The sequence below is a fragment of the Artemia sp. Qi Xiang Cuo genome, chromosome 8, assembly GCF_049724085.1.
Source record: "Artemia sp. Qi Xiang Cuo chromosome 8, ASM4972408v1, whole genome shotgun sequence".
Taxonomy (NCBI): Eukaryota; Metazoa; Arthropoda; class Branchiopoda; order Anostraca; family Artemiidae; genus Artemia; species Artemia sp. Qi Xiang Cuo.
The window spans coordinates 62,442,702-62,467,663 of NC_142801.1; the positions used below are offsets into that span (position 1 = coordinate 62,442,702).

The 24,962-nt window shown below is 36.5% G+C and overlaps 1 protein-coding gene across 1 annotated transcript in view; it reads right to left on the reverse strand.

Annotated features, from left to right (window-relative positions):
* The window catches only part of LOC148949675 (uncharacterized), a 177,707-nt gene that overhangs the window by 126,034 nt on the left and 26,711 nt on the right, over window positions 1-24,962 (reverse strand). The window contains exon 2 of the mRNA XM_089092753.1: window positions 1-136. This exon is cut by the window's left edge and continues 81 nt beyond it. Coding sequence (XP_088948879.1) covers window positions 1-136 — 136 coding nt within the window. The remainder of the gene's footprint in view (window positions 137-24,962) is intronic.

The window sequence follows — 24,962 nt, forward strand, 5'->3', positions numbered from 1 at the left end:
CAAACCCAGTGACAAAAGTATTACATATGTTGCATGCAATGTGCTGTTCTTTGTCGGTCTTAGAGAAAATCGGGTACAGCAAACCATTTCTGTGAAGAAAGGTGTCATCTAGGCGCCAATCTTTGTATTCTTCGCCCTACAAGAAAAAAAAACATTTAGTATACAATAAAAAAAAAACGCACATGATTTAAGAAAAAAAAATAATAAGACTTAATTAAAGCATGTGCCTTTTTTATGTCTGTTTTGCAACCGAGTGCGGTTGACGTAAGTCAGATTCATTCAAAATGTTGAAGCTCACCGTCAGAATTGAATTGAATTTATCAAGTATTTTGGGCAATAGGTTGCATCAAGACTGGGCTGTTTAATTGTAGACAGAGAAAAGCCAAGACAGATAGTCCAAGTAATTGAGAGGCAAATGTTTAAATGGCTGGGGGACGGGTAAATGGCAGGAGTATGAATGACTCTCTTATTGGACACATACTTGTCAGGTTAGTTTTTGGAAAGGCATGCCTGCGGACGGGTAAAAGGCATGCCTATATTCTGTCTACTGTGGTCAGAACAAGCAGACAGTCCATTGCGACGTAGAGGAATCTGTGATTAGATGGATTTATCATAGCAGAAAAGCATTCTTCAGAACTTCATCAGACATAATTTCTCGCAAAAACACAAGATTTGTATAATTAAATCAAACCAATTAGTTTTCTCAAATGACAGTAAATAGATGTATTAAAACTAAAAATTAGCACAAATTAACCTGTAGATGAGGGGGATGTGGCTCTCTTCAACACACCTCTCTTTACGCTAAAGCATAACTAGTCATTAACTGAGAGCACTTTAAAGAGGAATTAAATAAGGAAAAACAAATTTATTCAAGTGAAAGTTATAAACGACATTAAAACTCAAAACGAACAGAAATTATTCCGTATATGAGCAAGGTGAGATTCTCACCTTACAAAGAGAAAGGTGAGATTCTTTGACTCTTAGGGAATAAGATTTTTTTATTTTTAGAAGGTGTTTCCCCCCTTTTTCAAAAATCAGGTGAATTTTCTAGGACTCGTAGCCTTTTATTTGGAATCAGCAAAATAAGCTAATTCTTTTGATTTATAATTAATATCAAAATTTCGTTTTTAAGAGTTTCGGTTACTATTGAGCCGAGTCGCTCCTTACTTGCGGTCTGCTAGCACGAAGTGTTTGAAAAGAGGCAGTTTGCAAGTGAAATATTTACAAGCTACCTTTCAAAACGTTTGAACGGGAAATTTTACTGCATAAAGCGCATTCGACTAAGTTATCTAGAATTAATTCCTTTCTCGGCGCACTAAGAAAAATGTCAACTTTTTATAGCATTCTTGTGTTAGAGCATGCATTCTTAAAGTATCGAGATACAAATTTTTGGCTAGGAGAAAAAAGTCTTGTAACAAACTTATTTTTAAATATCAGATATAGGTGCTGGCTGATAGGGTTACCAATGTAGGCGCATTCGACTAAGTTATCTAGAATTAATTCCTTTCTCGGCGCACTAAGAAAAATGTCAACTTTTTATAGCATTCTTGTGTTAGAGCATGCATTCTTAAAGTATCGAGATGCAAATTTTTTGCTAGGAGAAAAAAGTCTTGTAACAAACTTATTTTTAAATATCAATATAGGTGCTGGCTGATATGGTTACCAATGTAGGCGCTGGGGTTCGATATCGGAAATGGATATGATATACACTCAACCTAATGTTCTTCTAATATGTTTCTCTGACACTCAAACCTGATGGTATACACCAAAGTAAGATAAAAATATAATACGTTAGAAGCAAATTTGGGCTATATATTTGCATACTAGGGAGGGGGGTAGAGTATAGCGGTTCTGCATGCCTAATGTACTAGGTACAATTATTCTGAATAGTATGTAGTAAGAATTATTTTCTAACTTAACACTGTCCAAATCCTTTCCCCACCCCCATCCCCTTATGTACAAATATATAGCCCAAATTATATATTATATGCCCTGGGGGCATATAAAGTTTTTTTATTTATTTATATATAGAAAGAGTTGCCGTATTAGCTTCAAACAGGAATCATTCGATTGGAAATTGAAACGGCTTGTGCCCTTTTTAATAGTCGAAAGTAATTGAATGTCAAGTAACCCCCCTCTCACGCCCACCATTTCCCCAAACACATCCAATCAAAATTTTGAGACAGCCATTTTGTTCAACGTAGTTAAAAAGTCCGAAATTATGTCTTTGATGATGACAACCCCCTCAAAGCCCTCAGGTCAAGAGTTGTAAGTTATGGGCATATAAGGTGTTTATAGAAAGCCTTATCATAGAAACTCAAAAAGGGCTCATTGGATTGGAAATTGAAAGGGCTAGTGTCCTTCTTAACAGCCGACAGTGATTGGAAGGCTTGACATTTTTATAGTGACAACCCACTCCCCCCCCCCCACCGCCCTCAGGGCAAGGGTTGTAAGTTATGCCCTGGAGAAATATAAGGTTTTAATATAAAGTGTTGTTGTAGAAACTTCAAAAAGGGCTCATTCGATTGGAAATTGAAAGGGCTAGTGCCCTTTTTAATAGTCGGAAGTGATTGGAGGGCCACTAACCCCCCTCTCACGCCCACCATTTCCCCAAACATATCCAATCAAAATTTTGAGATAGCAATTTTCTTACGTAGTTAAAAGTTCTGGAAATTACGTCTTTGAGGATGACAACCACCCCCTAGCCCTTAGGACAAGGATTGTAAGTTATGCCCTGGGGGCATATAAGATTTTATAGAAAGCGTTGTCGTAGAAACTTCAAAAGGGTTCATTCGATTGGAAATTGAAAGGGCTAGTGCCTTTTTTAATAGTTGAAAGTGATTGGAGAGCAACTAGCACCCCTCTCACGCTCATTATGTCCCCAAAAACATCTAATCAAAATTTTCAGATAGCCATTTTGTTCAAATTCGTTGAAAGTTCTGGAAATTAAGTCTTTGACGATGACAACCCCTTCTCAGCCCTCAGGGCAAGGGTTGTAAGTTATGCCATGAGGGCACATAAGGTGTTTATAGAAAGCCTTATCGTTGAAACTCAAAAATGGCTCATTCGATTGGCAATTGAAAGGGCTAGTGCCCTTCTTAATAGCTGAAAGTGATTGGAAGGCTTGACATTTTTATAGTAAAGATCGATATGGGTACAATGTGTTATTTTTTTTTTTTTTTTTTTTTTTGTTTAGAGTAGGGCACTTCATATCGAAGGTGTTGTCTTAGGAACTTCGAAAAGGGCTCATTCGATTGAAAATTGAAAGGGCTTACGCCCTTTTTAATAGTCACAAGTGACTGGAGGGCAACTAGTTCACCTCCCACGCCCACCCTCCCATTTGCCCATTATGTTTAAAAACTAAATATTGCCTTAAGATTAAATCAAAATGCACTGTCTTAATGCTAATTCCCAATAAGGCCTCTGAAGCAGTATCCCAAGAACGACTGAGGGTATTTTGTTCAAACTTTCGGGGCTACTACTGCTCTAAAAATTTAGCCGAATCAAGAAAGCGTAAGTCTATGCAATCTATAAAAGAAAGTAAACAGATTTTTTTTAGAAGTGGTATCAAGTTTTCTATTTCAGGTCAACTAGAGGAGGTATGAAACTAAATTAAATACCACTATTTGTGTCCAGATTTTTAAAAGGGTGCATGTTGTTAAAAATTGCTGAAAATTCTTAAAAAAAACAAAAAGATTTTAAAAATTATTTTCTTTTTCCCTGAAAAGACTATGTCAATATAAAACGAACAGAACTTAATTAAAAAAAACTCAACCCCAGTTAACTGAACCTCCATGTAACTAAACCCCCGTGTAACTGAAACCCCGTGCAACTGAACCACCATACAACTGAACCACCGTGCAACTGAACCACCGTGCAACTGAACCACCGTGCAACTGAACCATCGTGTAACTGAACGATCGTGAAACTGAACCACCGTGTAACTGAATCCTCGTGCAACTGAACCACTGAACTCAGATTTTCAGTTCTCGTAAAATATTAAGTAGTAATCAATGTTATACTTTGCGGCCTTTATGTTCCATCCTGTTTTATTTGCGGCCTTTACGTTCCCTGACACCTTTCCATGGCAGATTATCAGACTAGTTATTTGGCCGTGCATAATGTGGTCAAACATGTATTGCGAGTTGGGTCATAATAGTAAAATGTCCTCAACAAGGTTTTTTTCTGTTTTTGTTTTCAATTGAACAATGTATGTCATGAGATCACGTTCATATTCTTAAAAAAAAACTGATATGATTTGAAGTATTAAACCATGCTTTGAGGGCATGCACGAAATTATAAAACTCAACCGAACTGGTTTTTCAAGGTAACACCCGTTTTTTTATGAGCCAATCAGAGAGCGGAGGTTACTCCATATACGATAACTTGATTGATGATTGGGATTTGAATAAAAGGAATAGTTTTCTTTACAATTCATATTAGTAAGAGAATTGAATTCAAAGAGAATAGTTTATTTGCGAGGATATTAGTAGATAAAAAATGAGAAGTGCATTTACATTATTGGAGATTAATGATGGAGCTGACAACAGCAGCAACGATATACGAGTACCCAATGTGGCTGTGGAAATAACCGCTGGTTGTAGACTATGTCTTGAATGGGACACTATGTATGCCAGATACGTGATATCATTAAGCAAATTTAAGCAGGAGGAGCAGCTATGTTTTGCTGGAAAAGTGAATATTCTCCATATAAATAAACTTCAGTCAGCATTAGATGTCCTATCGAAATATATTGATGAGAACAATATGCATCAGTGAATGTTATTATTGTAATTATGTTAAATAAAATTGTTTCTAAACAAATGGTATTTTTTTTTCTTTCTATAATAGATTAGAAGATATTTTTTAGAGTAGAAAAAATTCTGGTTAGTCTGTAGTTGGTTGTGAGAGAGTTAGGACTCTGAAAATGGATAGATTTGAGAAAAAGCGAGTCATGAGGAATCCAGTTCTTATGGAAAAACGTTTGATTCTAGATGACCATTTTCTAGAGCTATCTATTCAAAGGAAGATATTTTCTCGGGGAATGCTTGTCGATATAATGAAAACTGATTCTCCATCATTAGACTATTGTATGAAGCTTCTATGTCGTTGTCCAAATGCATTTATACAATTTATTGATATATTGATCACGACACGGCAAAATGATATTGTGGATATGCTTTTAAACATTAGTTTAGAAATTTAGGACTTTTTTTCATGAGAAAGATGGTGCTCAAGGATGATTTAATCTTCTCTGTATCTCGGATAATTTTTGATGTTGCTAGCTCAGTTTCATTGTGGCAATGAAAGTGTCAACACATGACATAATGTTCGACACATTTCCATTATGAATGTACTCACTGGGCAGCTGTTCATCATGTGAGAGTTGCACAATGATTGATGAGTATGATGAAAAGTGTAGATAATGCAACCCGTGTAAATTGCATATAGGATATGATGTACAAATTAAAGTTTGTAATTAATGTCTTGAAGAGTTGTGTGACTCTCATCATAGAGGCCACCTATGCTCCAATTGCGATTGTGATAAATGTAATCAGTGGGAGAGTACATATCCCGGTACGATTGGAAAGAATACTAACCGTGATTTTAGTTTATTGCTACAAGATTGGTATCGTCGTGGTTTTAGATTGTTATGGGAGGAGGAGCCGGGTCATCGATTCAACTGTTGGAACAACAAAAGTATATGGTTTCTTTGTCATCGTTGTGAAGACACTGGGTCTTATTATTATAAACCCACTGATTTTTATTTGGCTGTGACAGAATGGGATTCAATACTTGCGGATACTGTTTCTGAAAATGCTTCAAATAAGCAAATTGAAACATTTGAATTCTATAGAATGAATGAAAGAAGTGTCATTGACTATACAAAGAGATATGACAAGAGAGAAGTCACACTCTACTGTAGAAAATGTGACCCTGACATTGCAGTACATCAGGATCAGTACACTGTGAATTCAGATAATCTACATGCACTAGTTGTTGTCGACAAATACCTAGTAGTGAATGAAATCTAAAGAGTAGAAAAGTCATTTTATCATGTATATAATTTTTTTTTTTATTAACAAATAATTTCACATACATCTTTAGAAAATTTTATTATTAGGGCACTAAAATCAATATTAAATAAACTTGTAAGTATTTTCTCCACTAGAAAGTCTTTCAATCCAGGTAAGTCAACGTAGATATTGAGAAACTGCTTGTAGGTGTAACCACGGCATCTGAACATGAAAAGGAGTAGTGCATGAAAGCCACATGCCTTAGTCGCTAAATCCTGTACTCTTCGTTGATTTTGAATAATGGTTTTCCCCCTGCTTTCAATAAAGTTGCTGATGTATGGAGCGTAGGATTTATACGATAGGCCAAGAGGATAAAAAAAATCAATATTCTTCGCTGTTTGAAAGATGCATAGCCAATGACCGGTCTTCAAAGTCGATGGACTGCTATTAACAATGATAATGGTATTGTTAACACTTGGAATTTTTTCAATGAAGTCCGATGGTATGCAATAGGACTTGTACTGGGACATGTATGGATCCATACTAAATACGTTGATTATTTGGTTTGTGTTCATGGTGCTAGGTCTAGTAGAACACTGCCGTCGGGTGTGATTTCCCATTAGGTTTCAAATTGACTCAGGGATATTAGCGTGATACTCTCAGTCAGAGCAACGGCGAATGTACACTCTGAACATATACTCCTTGTTCGTACTTTACTCATATCCTGTGTTCCTGAAAATTCAAAAAGAATAACCCCCTAATTTTTTTAAAACATTGAATCGGTTATTCCATTTTCAAATAGTTGAGAGTCATGATCTAGGGATTGCATGGTCAACTCGTACAGAGTTCTATAGGATATTTTGTCAAATTATAGAGTGTACAGTGGAATACCATTCACTTTGCACACAAGGCTAGATAGACCGAAAAAAATTAAAATCATGGGGGGATTCAGTCCAGGATCCAATTGCACTGCCACTCTTTACAAAGGCCAAAGCCAATTTTGAGGGGATTTCTCCATTGATAAATGATGAATCGCTATAGCTACGAGAGCCGGTGGCAATGTGACGTTGATTGGTGATTGTATGGGGGACAAGAAGTTTAATGTTGTTACCATTGGCTCTTAGCTTTTCCACTGCCAATGCAACAGAGCTCATAACCTGTTGTTTTCGGACGTGGAGAATTGCCGATGTGATAATGACATTTGCATTGGGTGCTGCAGGAAGTGTTTTTCTCGAAATGAAATTCGATGGGGCCATCTGTAACTTTATGTCAATCTTGACATTGGGGGGTAGCCATTGGGATATATTGAATATCTCATGATTTAATTTTCCAATTAGATGATACTCCTGGCTCACTGCAGTAGTCAATTCACCGTCAGTATCAATACCTGTTCGATATTCATAGCCCAATTGATTGTCCTCTCGACTCCTTGTATACCTTTGGTGTCATCATCATAAATTGTATGTAGCTTGCATATTTTGATAAATTATTGCTAGTGCTCACCAATGTTCCATTAATAAATACATTAATTTGTTTGAATAGGTTGTGTAGAATACAGTTCTCATAGGAGAGACCCTCGCCAGCATTTGGAGTTGAATTATCTGACTCTTTATTCACCGCAACATTTAAATAAATAAATGTTGACGACAAATCAATGAAATAGTCTTCATTGGAAAATATTTGAAAGTGTATCTTTTCCGAGAGTGGTTGTTGGGGGTGAAATTGTTCATAGTAGCCATACTTGACACTAACATCAACATTTTCATCATTGAATAGATTCAATGAGGAACTGATTGCTGGATATGATTCTTTGTTGGGGAAATAGGTCATATTAAGAGAAGAAATCCTTCTTTGATCTAACAATCTTTTTCTTCTTCTTCTTCTTCTTCTTCTGCTTACTGATTTTCTTTGTTTCATTCCTCAAAGTCCTTGTTGATGTCCTTTGCTTCCTGCCTGGGTGGAGACTGATGCGTGAATTACGCGAATTCATTCTTTTCAATGCCTCCCCATTTTGTCGTGATTTTAGTTGCACACCAACGGCTCTTGCTGAAGATCTGATATTTTCCTTAACACTCTCCTTGAAATTTTTGCCGGACCCCCAGTCCTGTAGCGCGGATGCAGCAAAATTTGATGAAGTAGGTACAAGATATTTCCTGGCAAGGGGTATTGCAGAACGAAATAGCCTAGCAAACCAGCTACCAAGACCATAGCCAGACATTGTAGTACGACCCTTGCAGTAGTCAAATCCATTGCCTATTTGACGTGGACTCAAAGCACCTACATAACAATCAATATCGGGACAGACAAATGGAATTATTCTATTGTTCATTTTAGATGATTGTGCTGTCGTTGACAATGGGTCGAAAATGACATGTAATCACTGCTAATCCTTTTGTTATTGCTAGAGGGTCACCCAATTCACTTCCTAGTGTTAACTGACAGAGTTTCAAATACGAATTGTTTGCAGGAACATACTAAAGATAGTCTACATTATAGTGATGAACAAGTTCATGAGTTGTTTTTCGTTCAAGAACACGTAGGAGGGGGACATTTGAATTACCGACTCTCGACGTTTCCACGAAGGATGCATAGAGAAATATGCAAGCGTCCGAGGCAAAACCAGGTGGATAATCAGCAAAAATAACTTGATCCATCCCGTAAACGGTGCCAGCATTTTTCCCATTGATCATATTCTGTTTAAAGCCAAGAACATCTCTCAGATTATCATTAAGAATAATTCTTTCAGTGTCAACAGGGGAGCTAATGTAAATCCTATCATATTCCAATGAATAATTAAAATGGAATCTACAACTCTTACGATGCGACATTTTTGTATTGGTTTTTTGAGAGAAATATCCTATCTTACCAAATTCAATATATTTCAGTTTGGTATGTGAATGTTCGCTAGCTTTAAATGTTTTAACACATTCATAGTTTACACAGCTTAACCCATTTATAGCACAGTCGAATGGTATCAGTTTTATATCACAAACTTAATCCTTTCTCGGGATTTCGTAGGTATTTTTGGGAATATAGTCCGCAAGGGCCACTGCATAAGCACCGTCAAATTTAATGGCACGGGAATGTTTTGTCCAAAAATCATTTGTCGTATTTCAAGTCGTTGTAGAGAGGATTGGAAATGTTGGGCGTGAAAGTTACATAGAACTCATCGGGCATTTACAATATCTTCAACACCGATCCAAGAATCAAAATCCGAGTTATATACTAGCCACCGAACAAGTAATTGTTTCTTAACCCTTTTTATACATGTCTTTGAATTCTTTTCAATTTGATAGATTCCAATAGGCGTTTTAACCCTTCTCAAGTCATAGACGTAAGAGCCGGCGAGAATTTTTTCATGTTTGGAATCCTACAGGTGATAAGCCGTTGTTTTAGTGTCTAGAATGTTTTACACTTTAATAATTTCGGTGGCCCACAAGTAATTCCCCTTTTCAAAAACAATTGTTATTCTATTAATTCTAACAGTATCACCAACATTGAATTCATTTTTATTCTTGACAATCGTTTCACCCGAATAATGTTTAAGAAAGGTGTCAATTTTTTCATGATCAGAATGATGAACTTCCGTTGGCGTAGAGTTGGACAATGATTGATGAGGTCGTTGATTGTAAATCAACATGATTTTACCTAGATCATGAATAAAAGTCGGTGTATTTTTTAATGTACAATATGTTAAAATCAGTAGTTGAATAGCTATTGTCAATCGTTCGGCCAATGCAGCCTTTATAGGACTATGACTATGATAGAGCAGTGTACTATATTTCTCTAGTACTTCTGCAACATGGGGATTAACAAACTCACAACCGCGATCCGTTTGAATTTTTGTATACGAATCATGGTCGAAAATTCATTCAAGGGATCATGCAACTTCAATGGCCATTTTGGGTTGCCAAGAATGTACAGAAGCTAAGTACCTAAAAACATTAAGTACAAGTAAACCATACTTTCACGTTATATTGTGGCGCTGATGAAGATCGTCTATAGTCGAGAGATGTTCATGAATTATAAATAGCGTGTAAAATGCCTTATTTTTTCGAGATTGATTGGCACGATCTCTATGATTTCTATGCCGAGTGTAACTTGATTCATTTTTCAGATAGTCTTGTACACTTTTACTGTGAACACCAGAGACTTTGGAAAGAGTCGCGGGTGAAATTAAACTTACTGTCTTGCCAATTTTTTCATAAACATATTTCAAGATTTCAATCGTTTTGAACGAAAACACGTTGTGTAACCTCCGCTACTCTGTTGTATACTGGCTGTTGGTGGTGATGGTGGTGGTGGTAATGGTGACGTTGACTTGATACGTCTTTGCTTTTGTCTAGCTATCAGTGGTGTGCTAGTATTTTCCAAAATTGATTTAAAATCTTCTTCTTCTTCGTATTTTAATGGTGTCAATGTTGTTGATGATGATGATGATGCATGCTCATTTAATTTTTTTAGAATTTGTCTATTGCCAATAAGACTTTTGGGGAAGTTTAATGTATTTAGAAAGTTGTATAGATGAGTGTCAAATGATAATAGTCATTTACGATTTGTAACCATGTCATAGATTAAATCAAGTAGATTATAGCTCTTGCCCTGAATTATAATCCCTTCCCCATTGCTCTCAACTAGAATATGATCTTGACCACTTTGCAAGAGATAGGTTAGGAGTCGTTTACTTTGTTCACGATATGAGTGGGGCATTAGATTTCCAATTTTCAATACAAATGAATCCAATTCCTCCGTCTTTAATTGTGTTCCAGCAGCAGCAGCAGGAGACTCTTGAGGAGATGATTCTTTTTTGTGATCAACAGCAGCAGCTGGCTTCAATCGATTGGACTTGTGTTTGTCCAGTCGGCGAAGTGTATCTTGAAGTAAAATCAGTTTTTTATCATCCTAAATATTCTCATTGTCAATAAATTAACTCAGATTACTCTCAAAGTTTTCCGCTGGTGGGAGAGCGAGTTCTGTTGGAGTTAAATTATAGTGTTTGGTCATTCTCACAAGAGAAAACTATTTACAAATCTTGCAATTACTGGCGGTAAAAATGTGAAAAAGCTACCGCCCACCTGAAGAAATCTTTTCTTTTTAAAATTCTTTCCTTTGTTTTTAGAGGCCAATGTAAACACAATGGAACGATGTTGCTTTGCCTGTTGATTAACTACTTCTTGTACTTGAAAAATAATCTCGATCAAATTTAAAACAAGTTCATATATTAGATTAATGAAGTCATTGTCAATACCGTGTTTGAGTATGGCTTTTCTGAGCTGAGGTTTTGAAGTGCTTAGAACTGAAAAAAGATGTCTATTTTCATGTAGTTTCTTCAGTGTCAGAATAATAACTAATAGGTCTTTTTCGTGTTCACAGGGAGATATACTGTAATATCATTGTCGAAAATATCTGTGACTATACGCAGATCCTCGGGTGTATTTTGATTCAGGTCCAACAGGATATAACCGTGGGGTCTATTAGTTGCCTGAGTGTATGCTGAGAGCAGAAATTTAGGGGCACCCGGATAGATTTGTTTATTGAGTGTTATTAGCGAGCTAGAATTACGAACAACTCTGTAGATGATATAGTAGGTGCAGTACAAAGCAAGTGTTCGCATACATTTGCTCTGATGAAAGAGATCGTGTCGAACCAGAGTAACGGAAATATGTTCATGATGAGAGCGAACAGTGAACAATTGCAGCATTTCCTGGGACCATTGTTCAATAGATTCAGCCAGATCGTCAATGATCAGCCAAGAGTTTGGGTTCAATAATGCTGAAAACATCAAGTCCCTGTATGAATTGTATCTGCACCAAATCTGTGGTGATGGCAGCAATTGCTTTTATTTTTTCGTATGACTCCTGCCAAATACTGTAAGAGTGGTATATTTTTTTAAGGTTTTCCACAAACATTTTATCGCAATTTTTAATTATTTTAGTTAAGAGTGCTGTTTTGTCCGACATTGAGGGTCCACACAGAAACGATCTGAATGCTGTTTTAAATTGATACAAGTTCCCTTCAACAGATCACCTGGACAACTAACTGTAGACCCTGATTTTCTAATGACTAAATAATTTCCCTACTACTCTGTTCAAGAAGAAGAAGAAGAAGACGAATAAAGAATCATATTTTCTTTTATTATATGCATAGAAAAAAAAGTAACAATACATTGAAAAAAGCACATTAAACATGAAAAAATGCACTTTTTTTAAATTTATTTATAAAAAAAAATACAACATTTACATAGGCACAGAGAGAAAAAACACTTAAACAAATTCACTTTTTTTTTGTTTATTTATAGATAAAAAATACAACATTAGATTAAAGCACTTTAAAAAAAAATATCACTTTTTTTTAATGAAACATTTACAGAAAAAAAATCTGCTCTAAGTAAAAAAAGATAACTTTGATAGTGGTGGTGCGCCCCTCGCTGGCGGCCGCCCCCCCCCCCAAAGGCCGCGAGGCCCCTTCCCCCAAAGGTTTTAGGAAATAATTTACAGGACTTTATTCAAACCGAGACTTTCCCTATGGATAACACATTCGGCCCGGTCTGAAGTTAAATAGTGTCCAAGGGGGAGGTTGGTCACACTATCTTGACAAACATAGACCTTGTCGGAGATGGTACTCATGGCAATTTTTTCTAAATTTACAGTAAAGTTTCTGTATTTGAGAGAACGAATTGCCAGCAATTTGGCTCGTGGAATTGTATTTTCAACAATACAATTCCTATAAATGTCCATGTCAAAATTCTTATCCACATAGCGCGTGGGTACTCCTTTGCAACGTTTCTTGATTTCTTCGTCATGTGTCTGTATAAAGTACACCTTCGGACTTACAAACATACCATGGGAAATCATGTCGCTTCCCATTTCTGATTTAAAAAATAAAATCTGATTTGGTGTCCGACGTTTCACTATCTCAGGGTAAAGACCATCCCAATTGGTGTAGTCCATACGTGAGCTGATAATTTAACCGTTCGCCAAATCATCAATTAGATTTAGGGTTTTTACTTTTAACAGTAGAGAATCCGTGTCCCCGTAGCAAACCTCTACTTGCCCCTTTTCCGGCCACTGTTCCCTAGCCACATTGTAGTAGAATTCCAATTTGAGCCTTTTAGAGATCTCCAAGATCGCACTGCCTGCAGCAATATTTTTATTCAGGACAATGCGTCTTTTTTTCCTATTCAATAGTACCATGTCTGGGCCAATAATTGCGAAGGAAGTGTAAGTTGGGTGGGCAATAATTCGAGCACATTGCTTGGGATCGGTCACGACGTCAACGATTCCTATTGCGAACACTCTCACACATTTTGCCGAAAGCCGAATTCAAAATGAGTTTTCTTTTTCGGCTTTCGTCTGTGCTGCAGAACGTTTGTTGACAAAAGTGTCAACAAACATTTTCAGATAGGGTTTTTGACTAAACTGAAGTGCTCTGTGAACTTTTATATTGTTGATACAGCTGTTTAACATTCATTTTAAAGATACATTATGTAAAACAATGTTTTTTTTTGGCAGAAAGTCAGCAATAAGTTTTTGTTTTGACGGTGACCAAATGCAATCCGTCCACTTCAACTAAACGCCTATTGCGAGGACTCAAAGAGTCCTTAGGCAGAGGTCTATTTATACACGGGAAAACAAAATCCTTTACTGAATCGTGAAGCTTGACTGGTATCTCCCAATGAATTTAATATATCAATCCAACCAGCCCAGTTTCCTTAACCCTGTCGTCGTCAATATTGGGAAAATGGGAATCTTGAGCTCCAATCAGTCAGTAATAGTAGCCAAAAGGCAGTACATAGTTGGATATGGCGAAGGGGTCGATAGAATTTATATCAAGAAAAACTGCATTCGATTTTGTCCCCGTCTTCTCTCCTGTTGGATCAGTTTCCAAGATACCATCCACGTGAAAAACAAAACCACCCCTCATTGACGTTTTGATGAACAGATGCTGATCAATGTCTGTTATCAACCCAATTTTTTCCCCACTAATTTTTAGGATAAGCTCCATCGCTAGATGAGGATATGAAAAATAATAGCCAAAATCAAGATTAAACTCCTCATAGATTTTGTGCGTATTTTTACATATAATGTCTAACAGAGTTAACACGTCACTCGACAAATACAGCTTGCAGTATTCAAACCCATGTTTACACCCTCCCTCTGCCCAAACTTTTTTAGCAAAACTGTATTCCTCGGGGGTGCAAATATGATCATGTAGACTGTCATAAAATGATTCAATACAAGGAATAGGTTCCTCGGTGAATCTCGATATGGAACAATAATAGTCATAAGGATATATGCCCTTGACCATTAACAAATCATATAAATCATTTGGAAATTGTTGCTTGAGAAGGGGGAAAGCATTGCAACCGTCATCGTTTTTCTACACTTGAATTAATTCGCTCAATGATTTGGGGAAAAAACTGTAGGAATCTAAAAAGCGAATTTTATTCGTGTACTCAACTTCGGCTTCAACAAATTTCCACATAAATTCCAAAACAAGCAGCTTGTCCGATGATTTAGATATGATTTTGTAGGTAAAGCTGTCTATCACTCATGCATCATCATCCACTGTTCCATTTCTTTGAAGATGCGCCAATGCTGGTAGCACATACTTCAGATCGTAGTTAGAGTTATGTATAAAAACCGGAAGGAAAAGTTGCTGTTTAATTTTTAAATTACATGAATTGTGGGCCCACCCTCGAAAGTTACTTTTCCCCGTTGAATTGGAATCAATAAGGTGATTGTGATCCTGCACCGCGTCTTTTGGGGCAAGAACACCCCTACAAACCCAGCAAATTGTCCCCTTTTCAAGCGCCAGTTGCTCTTTATCTGACAATTTCATTGGGTAAATGATGTGACGTAATCGTGAAATTGCGCCATTTGCTGTTTTTATTAAAGATACTAATAACTTTTCCATGCTGCCCTCCTCATCCATAGCCAAAAAAAACTCTTCCAATTGCATTTTATTATTGGAATCGCGACGGGCGTGTGTGTAGGAACACGCAACTAGTTTGTGTTCCTTGACTATATTTGGCCTTGATGGGTCTGATACCTCAACCAGTCTCGTTTCAGAATCCTAAGATATTTTATTAACTTTTAGTAGAGACTTTTAGAAATTTTTAAGTTGTAAAGTATTTTTGCCTTCTGTCGGCATTTATATTTGTTGATTGCCATGAATTTTGCAATGGTTATTGTGATCTGAGAATGTTTGTTCAGATCTAACGGGGGAAAGGCACATGGGGCAATAGAAACGGTCCCCTTTCTTCACACCTTGGGATAGGAGTCGACTTATTGCTGCAACGGGAAAAAAATTAACAGAGGAGTTTAAATCTTTGGGAGACTCGTAAGTAACCCATACCCAATTCGTTATAATATTTACCATCCGTGTCCTCACTGAATACACAACCCCTTTTTTATTTGGTTTTTTCCCCCATTTACAAATTCCGTGTCATACCCGAGAACAACCCCCCCCACCCCAACAATTTCATTTTCGTTATTACATATAGTAATTCATTTCCAGGACACCGGACGCTTCCCCTCCAAACAGTCAAAATTTACTTCAGGGAATTTTTCTACCACATTGCTAGCAATGCTGTCAACAGGTTTCACTGTTGAATCTTCTTTTCATGCTTTGTGGGCTTCTTCTAAAAATGCATATTTAAAGCATTGCAGACCCGTGTCAAAATAGAAACTCTGAACCCCTCCTGTAACCGACAAATCTGGGTGTCATTTTATTTTTAGATTACCCGCCCCCCTTAAAATAAAGTTTTTTTTTTAAATCTACTGAGATTCAGATCCATGTGTTCAATGTATAAAATTGTGGACCCACTTCCCCTCTCATTAAACGTGTCCAAAGTTGATATCAGTTTATTTACCCAGTTGAAAAAGTTGTCTTCAAGTTCATTTAGACCTGGGTAAAAAGTCTGGTTGCCAGTTGAAAAATGAAAATAAAAAATTTCCCCGGATGTTCCCTTTTGTAAATAAACTTTTTGATTCACTGATGCTTTAACCCCCCCCCTTGACCCCCCAATTCTGAATCTGAATATCAATTTGCGCTCGAATTCTGTCGATGTAGCTATGGAGAACATTCACAGGGTCAGTTAAAATAATGCCCCCGTCAACCACATTTTCCTCGGGAGGATTAAAATCTACCCTGTATGTTTGCAAGTGACCTAGAGCAGATTCTAACAAATAAAATTCACGTAGTTCCGGGGACGTGACACTATTTTCATGTCCTGTACCTATTTGTACAGAATCCAATTCACTAATAGTAAAGTTGTTGTTAAAAATATCCTCGGAAGAATTTAGAGCCTACACATTTGCATAAGGTTATCCATTTCTTCAGCTGTAAATTGAAAATTCTGGGGGATATCAAATAACATACCTTCACTAACATCATCATCTGGTGAGAAGGGACAATTACCAATGATACTTTGAATTCCCGGACCAGGGAAGGCAGAAGTTTTCACAGCTTCCCCCTGAAACTAGAAAATGAAGGGATTAAGTTTTTTTTTCTTTGATGAAAGTTTTATCACAATTATAACATACTTTTCTTTTTTTTCTTTTTTTTATCAAGCAATTTTTTTTAATTGGATTCGAATTCATCAAACAAATGCATAATAAGTTAAAAATTTTTTCTTATAGTTTTATTTACCAAAAAATTAATTATATATTACAAATATTTTTTATAACACACATATTCACGCTCAGATACATTCACACACACACACGCACACGCACACACACACACACGCACGCACACACACACACACACGCTGAAATAGTATAACAGGTTGATATTGAGTTTCTAATCCCATAGCCTATATTCTATTAGCCTATAACGTGCTGCAGAAACAGCGTCAGATAGAAATGCGCTGTGGAACCAATTTATGCGATTTTTCCTGTGTCAATATCTCTCTTCATCTAAGATAAGAAACATCCTGTTATTTGAAACCCCCTTTGTAGCGAGCAAGCGATTAACATTCAAATTTATACCTGTCGGATTAAAATTCAAGCTTCCTGATGGGACATTGGATAAGAACTAGATACGCACAAAGCTAAAAGCAAAAACTTATCCTAGTTTAAAAATCGTTGATCGATTGACAACAGTGAAATAATGGTTAGTTGTTTATATAGTTATTTTGTTTAAAAAAATAATGGATTTTTTGCATTAGAAAACATGTTGCTTAAAAGAAAAGTTACAGGTAATTTTATAAATCTATGATAAGCTATTTGCTACTTCTGTGTGCTATAACCACTCTTTTATATATTGCTAATTTGGTTAATGAAAGAAAATGAAATAGGATTATTATAGAATAGTTTAGAAACAAATTTAAGTTTTACTCATCAAAAGTTATGCGCTTGAGAAAATTTGTCTTATTTTTTGAAAATACGGAAAGAAAAAAAAATATATACACTTACAAATTCTGACTGCACTTGTACATCTGAAGTCCCTGGCAAAGCATGAAGAGGAGTGTCCTCTCGATCTTGATCGGATGAGACTGAAGCATTATATGAAAGCATCCATTCTCTCTTGAATTTTCTGCCAGGTTGCATAGAGCTTTGCGCAGAGCTGACACTGGCTTGAGAAGCTCTTGGCTGGTCCATCGAACTTGTATTGGAACTGGCATATCTGATTACTGATGGTCTTGCAGCTTGCATCGATGTGATATCACCCCATCTTGGTCTCTTTTCGGAGGGAGGGTAATTGCATGAATCCACCTCAACATCCTTAAAAAAGAAGAAAAAATTTAGTAACGAAATAATATGCCCTCTTTTACAGATAAATTGCCCTCTAAAGTTTATTCTGGTGTTTGTAGCACTCTAGTTTGGAGGGAAGGGGGGCTAAGTCCCCCTGAAAAAAAAAACATATTTATGCATTTTTAGATATTTTATACTTGAAAGCCTTGAATTACGTAAAATGGCAGCTGAAACTGCTTTCCCTCTCTTAATCATCTCTTTTACATGCTCTTTCCATCCTCCATTTGCTGAAAGTGTTACTCCCAAATATTTAAAATTTTCACTCTCTTTTACATTTTCACCTTTATAATAAAATTCTACTTTTTGATTGTCATTATTCACGCGAATTCCTCTAAAAATCACAATCTCAGTCTTTTTAATATTCAACACTAGTTTCTTTCTATCTGAATATTCTTCTAATATACTCAATAAGATCTGGAGCTCCTCTGGTGACTTGCCTATTAACACCGCATCATCATCAGCAAAAAGCAACAGAGATAATGTCAGGTTCCCTAGTGACACCGTAGGGGCCCCCATACCTTTTTTTAAAATGATCAACAATATCATTTATATGCAATGTGAACAACCTAGGCGAAATACTACTACCCTGTTTTACTCCTTTTCTAATTTCAAACGGCGACGATAATCTCTTCCCTAAAACTTTAACTATACCAAATGTCTTTCTATACATATCAGCTAGTATCCTAACGAAGTCTTGGTAAGCCTAACTTTAACAGTTCTAAGCACAGGAAAATCCTATCAATACTGCCGAAGGCCTTAGTAGTATTTTTTTTTTTTTTTTAGCATTTTCAAAAGAGATATCTATTCTACCTCTCTTTTTTGAATATTTACTAAAATTGAAATACATGGACTGTATTATATTTAAAAGAAGGAAGCTTTTTAAAAGAGCAAACAGCACAGTGAAAAAAAAAGCGTAAGTAAGGAAATTCTTCCTTAACTTAATGGCGAGAAAAAAAAATAGATTTCTTTTTATTATAATAATTAGAAAATTTTACTCACCAGAAGTGGCTTAGAATATTCCATATCTATGTAAATGATTGCAAAAATATTGATACTAGTAGATTGAATGAACTATTCAAACTGTAAAAAATTCTAATCTGAAACCTGAATATATACAAAAATATAATTGAATATATTGGCAACTAAAAAAGACGCACCGGTTTTTCTGACATGGATTTACCCTAAAAAAAACATCCATATCATGAAATGGAAATCTAATCTACGTAACCAGAAACTTGTCTGTTTGGCCTAGAAACATGTCTGGTTGGCCCGGAAACTAGTCTGCTAGGTTTTGTATAATTCCATATTCAATTGACAACAATAGCAACAATTAGTCTGGTGGAAAGGTGCCAGGGACTGTAAAGGCCGCAAATAAAGCAGGATGGAACATAAAGGCCGCAAAGTATAACATTGATTACTACCATATTAGGCAAAAATAATTGGGCAATATTGGTAAAACAAAAGTTAGAATTTTTACATTTTCAATCTTGTTGAAATTGTTTGTTTCTTAAATTCATGATATAAACGCAGGTCAAAAGTATTCACAAAAAAGATTTGTTTTATTTTTGCAAAAGAAAAAGAAGATCCGATATCAAAAACCATTAAAGCTGATTTAATACTCTGTTTTTCAGATGAATCAGACCATTTGGACGTTAAGTAATAAACATATGTGTTGAAAATATTTGACCTTTGTGAATCTTGATAACGAATTTTGATCAGATGTCCTTGAGGAGATTGCAACTAAAAAGGACATGGGAGGGGGACTGGTTGCACTCCAGCCTTTTTTTTTAACATTCCTTCAACTTGCCCTGAAAGTTTTAACTTCACATCCTCAGGTTTATACCCTTAGCTGTTCTCGACATATTACAGATACAACGTCTTTTAAAACTGGATGCACATTGTACCTCTTGATTTAGTTGAAGATGTTCCTAAATATTTTCCAAACAATGTGACAGCTGATACCATCAGCCATTGTAAATGTTCCTGGTATTTCCTTTTCAAAACCAATAAAGGAATTAATGCTTTCTGATTGTGTTTGGCATTCTTCTTGACATTTCCCTAAGGTTTAACCTTAATCCTGCATGCTTTTATTTATTTCTAGGATCAAACATGCCATCTTTTCTTGATAAAAAAAACTTATGTTAACAATTATAGGCAACTTGTATAACTTACAGCCCTTGCACCAGAGGCTGAGGGTTATGAACCATAGTTATTTAACTATGGTATAGTTATTTAACCTTTGAACTGTTTTAAATAAAATGGCCGTCTCAAAATTTAGATCGGATGTAATTGGGGAAAAAATAGGGTGGGGTGGAAGCCCTCCGATCATTTTTAAGTCTGAAAAAAAAGTGCACTGGAAATTTTGATTTCCAATCGAATGACACCCACCCCCCCACCCCAAGTTCAGATAATTTTTTTTCTAAAAAACCTTTTGTGTTAGTAATGAGCAATTAGCTTAACTTATAGCCCTTGCCCCAGATGCTGCTGGTGAGGTTGTTAACCCCAAAGGCATGGTTATTTGGTCTTCAGACTATTTTTAACAAAATGTTAATTTTTATTTTGATAGGATGTATTTGGGGTGGGAAATGTCGGTTAACAGGGAAAGACTGATTCTCCTCTGATTACCTTTGATTGTTCAAAATTGAACTTGAACTTTCAATTTACAATCGAATGAGCCTCCTTCCACGTTTTTACGACCATCCCTTCTATAAAAACCTTAAATTTGAACAATTGGTAACTTGCAATAACATACAGATTGCTGATACAAGTATATCAGCAATTTTCTTGGAACAGCTTAGCGTATCAAGATGAAACTTCTGGGGCATCTACCTGCTACTACTGCTATTAATACTGCTGCTACTACTGTTGCTACTACTACTAATTCAACACTATTATTACTACTACTGCTCCTACTACGACCTCTACTACTGTTAAACTAGCACTATTAAGGCTACGCATATCAAGTTGAAAATTTGACAGAATTGGGTATTTGAGGTAGAACTTGAACTAAATCAAAAGACACTGTGTGCATGCAGATTTTCAAAATGACGTATCTCAAAGAGAGATTTGTGTATTAAGTTGGAACTTTCAGAGAGTGCTTAAAGGTAAAATCAATTCTCCAAAAGGAAATATGTGCACCTTCATGCCTAGGTTATTCTAGGTCCCTAAGCCCAGACCAAGGGGCGCATTATGCCAGGGGGAGCAATAAATTATCACTAAGTAATACTTTTCTGACAAAAACTGGACTGATGTGATTTATCGTCGCCAGGTGCACTCTGTTGCCACGCTGCCCATTCACAGAAAAGTAACTTTAAAACAACACAGGAATTCCATGGTCACTTATAAACTGTAAGATGTCTCCCAAGAATGGTAGCTGAGAGTTTGGAACTACCGCTCTCTTTCATCACTTTTCGCTCATCAGTTGTGTTCTGTTAATTACTTCCATGAGCCCCGAATGTTTGGGAATAACCCCGAAAATCTTGCAAAAACGGATTGGCAAAAACGCTTGGTTCTTAAGCGTCAAAGCTTTAAATCCGGCCCTGTGCACGCTACTGCTAATGCTATTACTATTTTAATTACATTTACTACTACTGCTACGACAACAACTACGACTACTACTAGTTCGACTGCTACTTCTATTGCAACCACTTGTAAGCTAAAAGTATCAAGATGAAAATTAAGCAACTACATGAACATATAGGTTATTAAAAGGATATATCGGCAATGGGATAGCAACAGCTAATTGTATTAAGTTGAAACTTCTAGGACTTGATGAGAGGAATCTTCAGCTGACCAAAAGGGAATATGTTAATACTGCTGCTGCTACTAGCACTAGTGCTATTACTTTTAATACTACTACTAATACTATTACTGGGATTACCATTACAGCTGTACCTAACGGTAATGAACAGTGTGAAGGTGGAATTTTCAGGGAATATTGAGGGTGGAAGGTGAACTGAATCACATCACGCCATCCGCATACAGGTTGCCAAAGAGCGCATCAGCAATATCCTAGGGACAGTTTGGTGTGTTGAAGAAAATAAAAGGTGCTATATGTTCATACTGCTTACTGCATACCACAAGGTAAGGGTATTAAGGTGAAGCAGCCAAGTAATATTTCGGCGGATATTGAACTGAATCAAATTGACTATGTTATGCACATTCTCAAAAGGGTTACACAGCAATACCTCAAGAACGGCTTCCAGTAATAAGGTAGATCTTTCAGGATAAGTTGTGGGTGGGGGACTTCAAACTAGCCAGAAGGCTCCATGTACATGCTACTAATATTGTTACTACGATTACTGTAACTAATATCGCTAAGAGTATTAAAGTGAAACTTTTAAGGAACGTTTAGAGGATGTTTTAATTAAACAAAAATATTATTTACACGCAGGTTTTCGAAAGGGCATATAAAGATGGAAGATGCTTAAGAAAATAGTCAAACGGGTTTCTTTCAATAGATAATTGGATTGCAGACCGTGATTTGTCACTGCGTTTACAATATTTAAACTTTTGTTTTTTGGGGTTTAGGGGGGAAAAGGTACATAGGTTTGGTTGCGTATTTAATATATGCTATACTTTACCCACCACCCCTAATGTGCAAATATATAGCCGAAATTTGTTTCTAAACTATAATATTTTCATCTTATTTTGTTTTATTTCATTAGCATTAACCATACTTCACTTTAGACCCCGGCGCCGCGCCGGTAGATCGATCGCACGCCGCCGACAAAAGGCCCGGCCGAACACCACCAACGTCTTGTAACGCCGCCGGCGCGCCGCCGGCGCGCCGCAGGCGCGACACTGCTTACCGAGGCGGTGGCGGTCGGTTGACTTTAAATTAATTTTACGGCACGTCTTTACAGCGTCAACTGCAAAGTCAGAGCTTTTCCTTCTCGGGTGGGTCAGTATTTCGATTTTCCTGATTAGAAATCAAGCAGAGCTTGCACTATCCCCGAATTTTCGGGTATTTCCACGAAAATCTATACGTCACCCCGAAAAAAAATTTGGTTCCCCCAAAATCACGCAATCACGGTGCCACCCTTAGTGATTTATCACCAGTGACTTTCCCTGCCAAATATTACTTTGTATATAAAAGCTTTCAATTTGGGAGGTTCAAGGAGGAGTCTTTGACAGTCTTATGACCTCAGGGTACTAGATATTGTAACGTTCTTACGTATCTTCAGTGGTTTAGAAAATACGATCACCCCACAAATGATTACCAAAACTATGCACAAATGTAACATTTGGAATACTATAACAGTTTTTCCGAAGCTTTGAAGAAAAGCAAAAAAGTCTAAATACCCCTAACTACGCTTGAAAGCTATTTTAAAAAGAAACTCTTTGGAGATTCCATGGAAATGACCATAGCAGAAGCTTTGAGTCTGGGTGGGGATCAAAGAGGTGTCTAAGTATTTTGACCACAGGTGACTTATTGTTGGGACTTTCTTAAATTTGGTAATTCTTGTGAGCATTTGGAAATCGAAGCTTAAACTCAATAACTGATATTAAGTGTCCTAATATTTTGCTTGGATTAAAAGTGACTAACTAGGATGAACATTTCAACATCTTCCTGGAGCTACTTCAGTCTGCATATTATTTCATTTAATTACACTTAAAATAGATGAGCTTTTCATTTTTTACCTAAGAAAATAGATGGCACTTCATTTTTCTTCATAGCAAATAAACTATTAAATGTTTTTTGTTTCATTGTAATTCAAGTGTTCTCATGGGAAGTGTTCATTATGTATTTTTCAATTTGATAAATTTACTCGTTTTAGATGCAATTTATAATTTGACTGATGTTAGTTATTTATGAGTTTATACTTTGGAATGAATCCCCAAAAGGAAAAATGAATAATATCCGAATGAGCAGCCAAAAGCAATAAAAAAGCAGCAGTTCAGCCTTAGCCTACATGACATATATTATATAAATAACCCAAAAAAAATTTAAAATGCATTTTTTTTAATTTTAATTAAAAACAATTTTTTAATAAAATAAGGATTCCTAGTAATCCAAAAGAGCAAAAAAAAAAAAAAAAAACAATCAATATCAAAGTCGCCCATTTCAACTGTTTTAAATGTAACAAAACAGGTATAGGCAAAGGGCATTATGAAAAAATTAAGCTTCTAAGTTCAAAGTTATATTCGAAGTTTTTACCCAGATAACTGACGAATTTTGTGATACGGTATTTGAAGTTTTATATGTAGTAATGCTCGATGAAAAAAACTACTAATTTTGATAATTATTTATGTTAAGAATACATAGCTAATAGATACTTCAACTACTCGTATTATGCAAGGGTTCTGAAACGCCACAGCCCTTTCGTTTCTACCAGATTTCTACTTCTCTTGATGAATAACGAAGAAGACCAGTTTCCAGCCAGCGACTTGTGAATTTTTGAACTCATTAATAGGCTCGTATCTGTTGTAAATTGAAGCTGTGATTTGAGAAAGACTGATGAAAACATTAATGTGTGCGGTCAACATTGATGGCGCCAGCGGTGCACCAGCGGTGCGGCGCGGCGTGCTGTTTTTTGCCCCACCACCGCCGGTCTTCCCTCATCGGCGCGGCCCCGGGGTCTACTTGACTTCTTGCGTGGGTTCCAGCTCACTGGCATGTACTGCGATATCCTATATATCAGAGGCAACGCTATAGCGTTGCCTATAGTAAAAGCCATACGGCTCCAATGTTTTATTATTTATTATTTATTAATTTTTTTCCCCCAGAGGCACTTCACATGGAAGGGGTCGTCGTAGAAACTTTAAAGGGGACTCATTCAATAGGAAATCAAGAGTTCTAGGTTCACTTCCAAATATTCAAAAGGATTGTAAAGCAACTAATACCCCTTCCACTCCCACACGTTCCCCAAACACATCCAATCAAAATTTTGAGATAGCCAATTTGTTCAGCGTAGTTGATTTCCAGATAGAAATTATGTTTTTGAGGAAGAGACTCCCCCACAGCCTTCAGGGCAAGGGTTGTAAGCTATGCCCCGGGGGCATTTAAATTTTACAGAAAGCTGTGTCGTAGAAACTTCAAAAAGGACTCCTTCGATTGGAAATTCAAAGAGTTAGTACCCTTTTTAATAGTCTAAAGTGATTGGAGGGCAACTAACCCCCCTCTCACGCCCACCTTTTCCCCAAACACATCCAATCAAAATTTTGGGATAGCCATTTTGTTCAA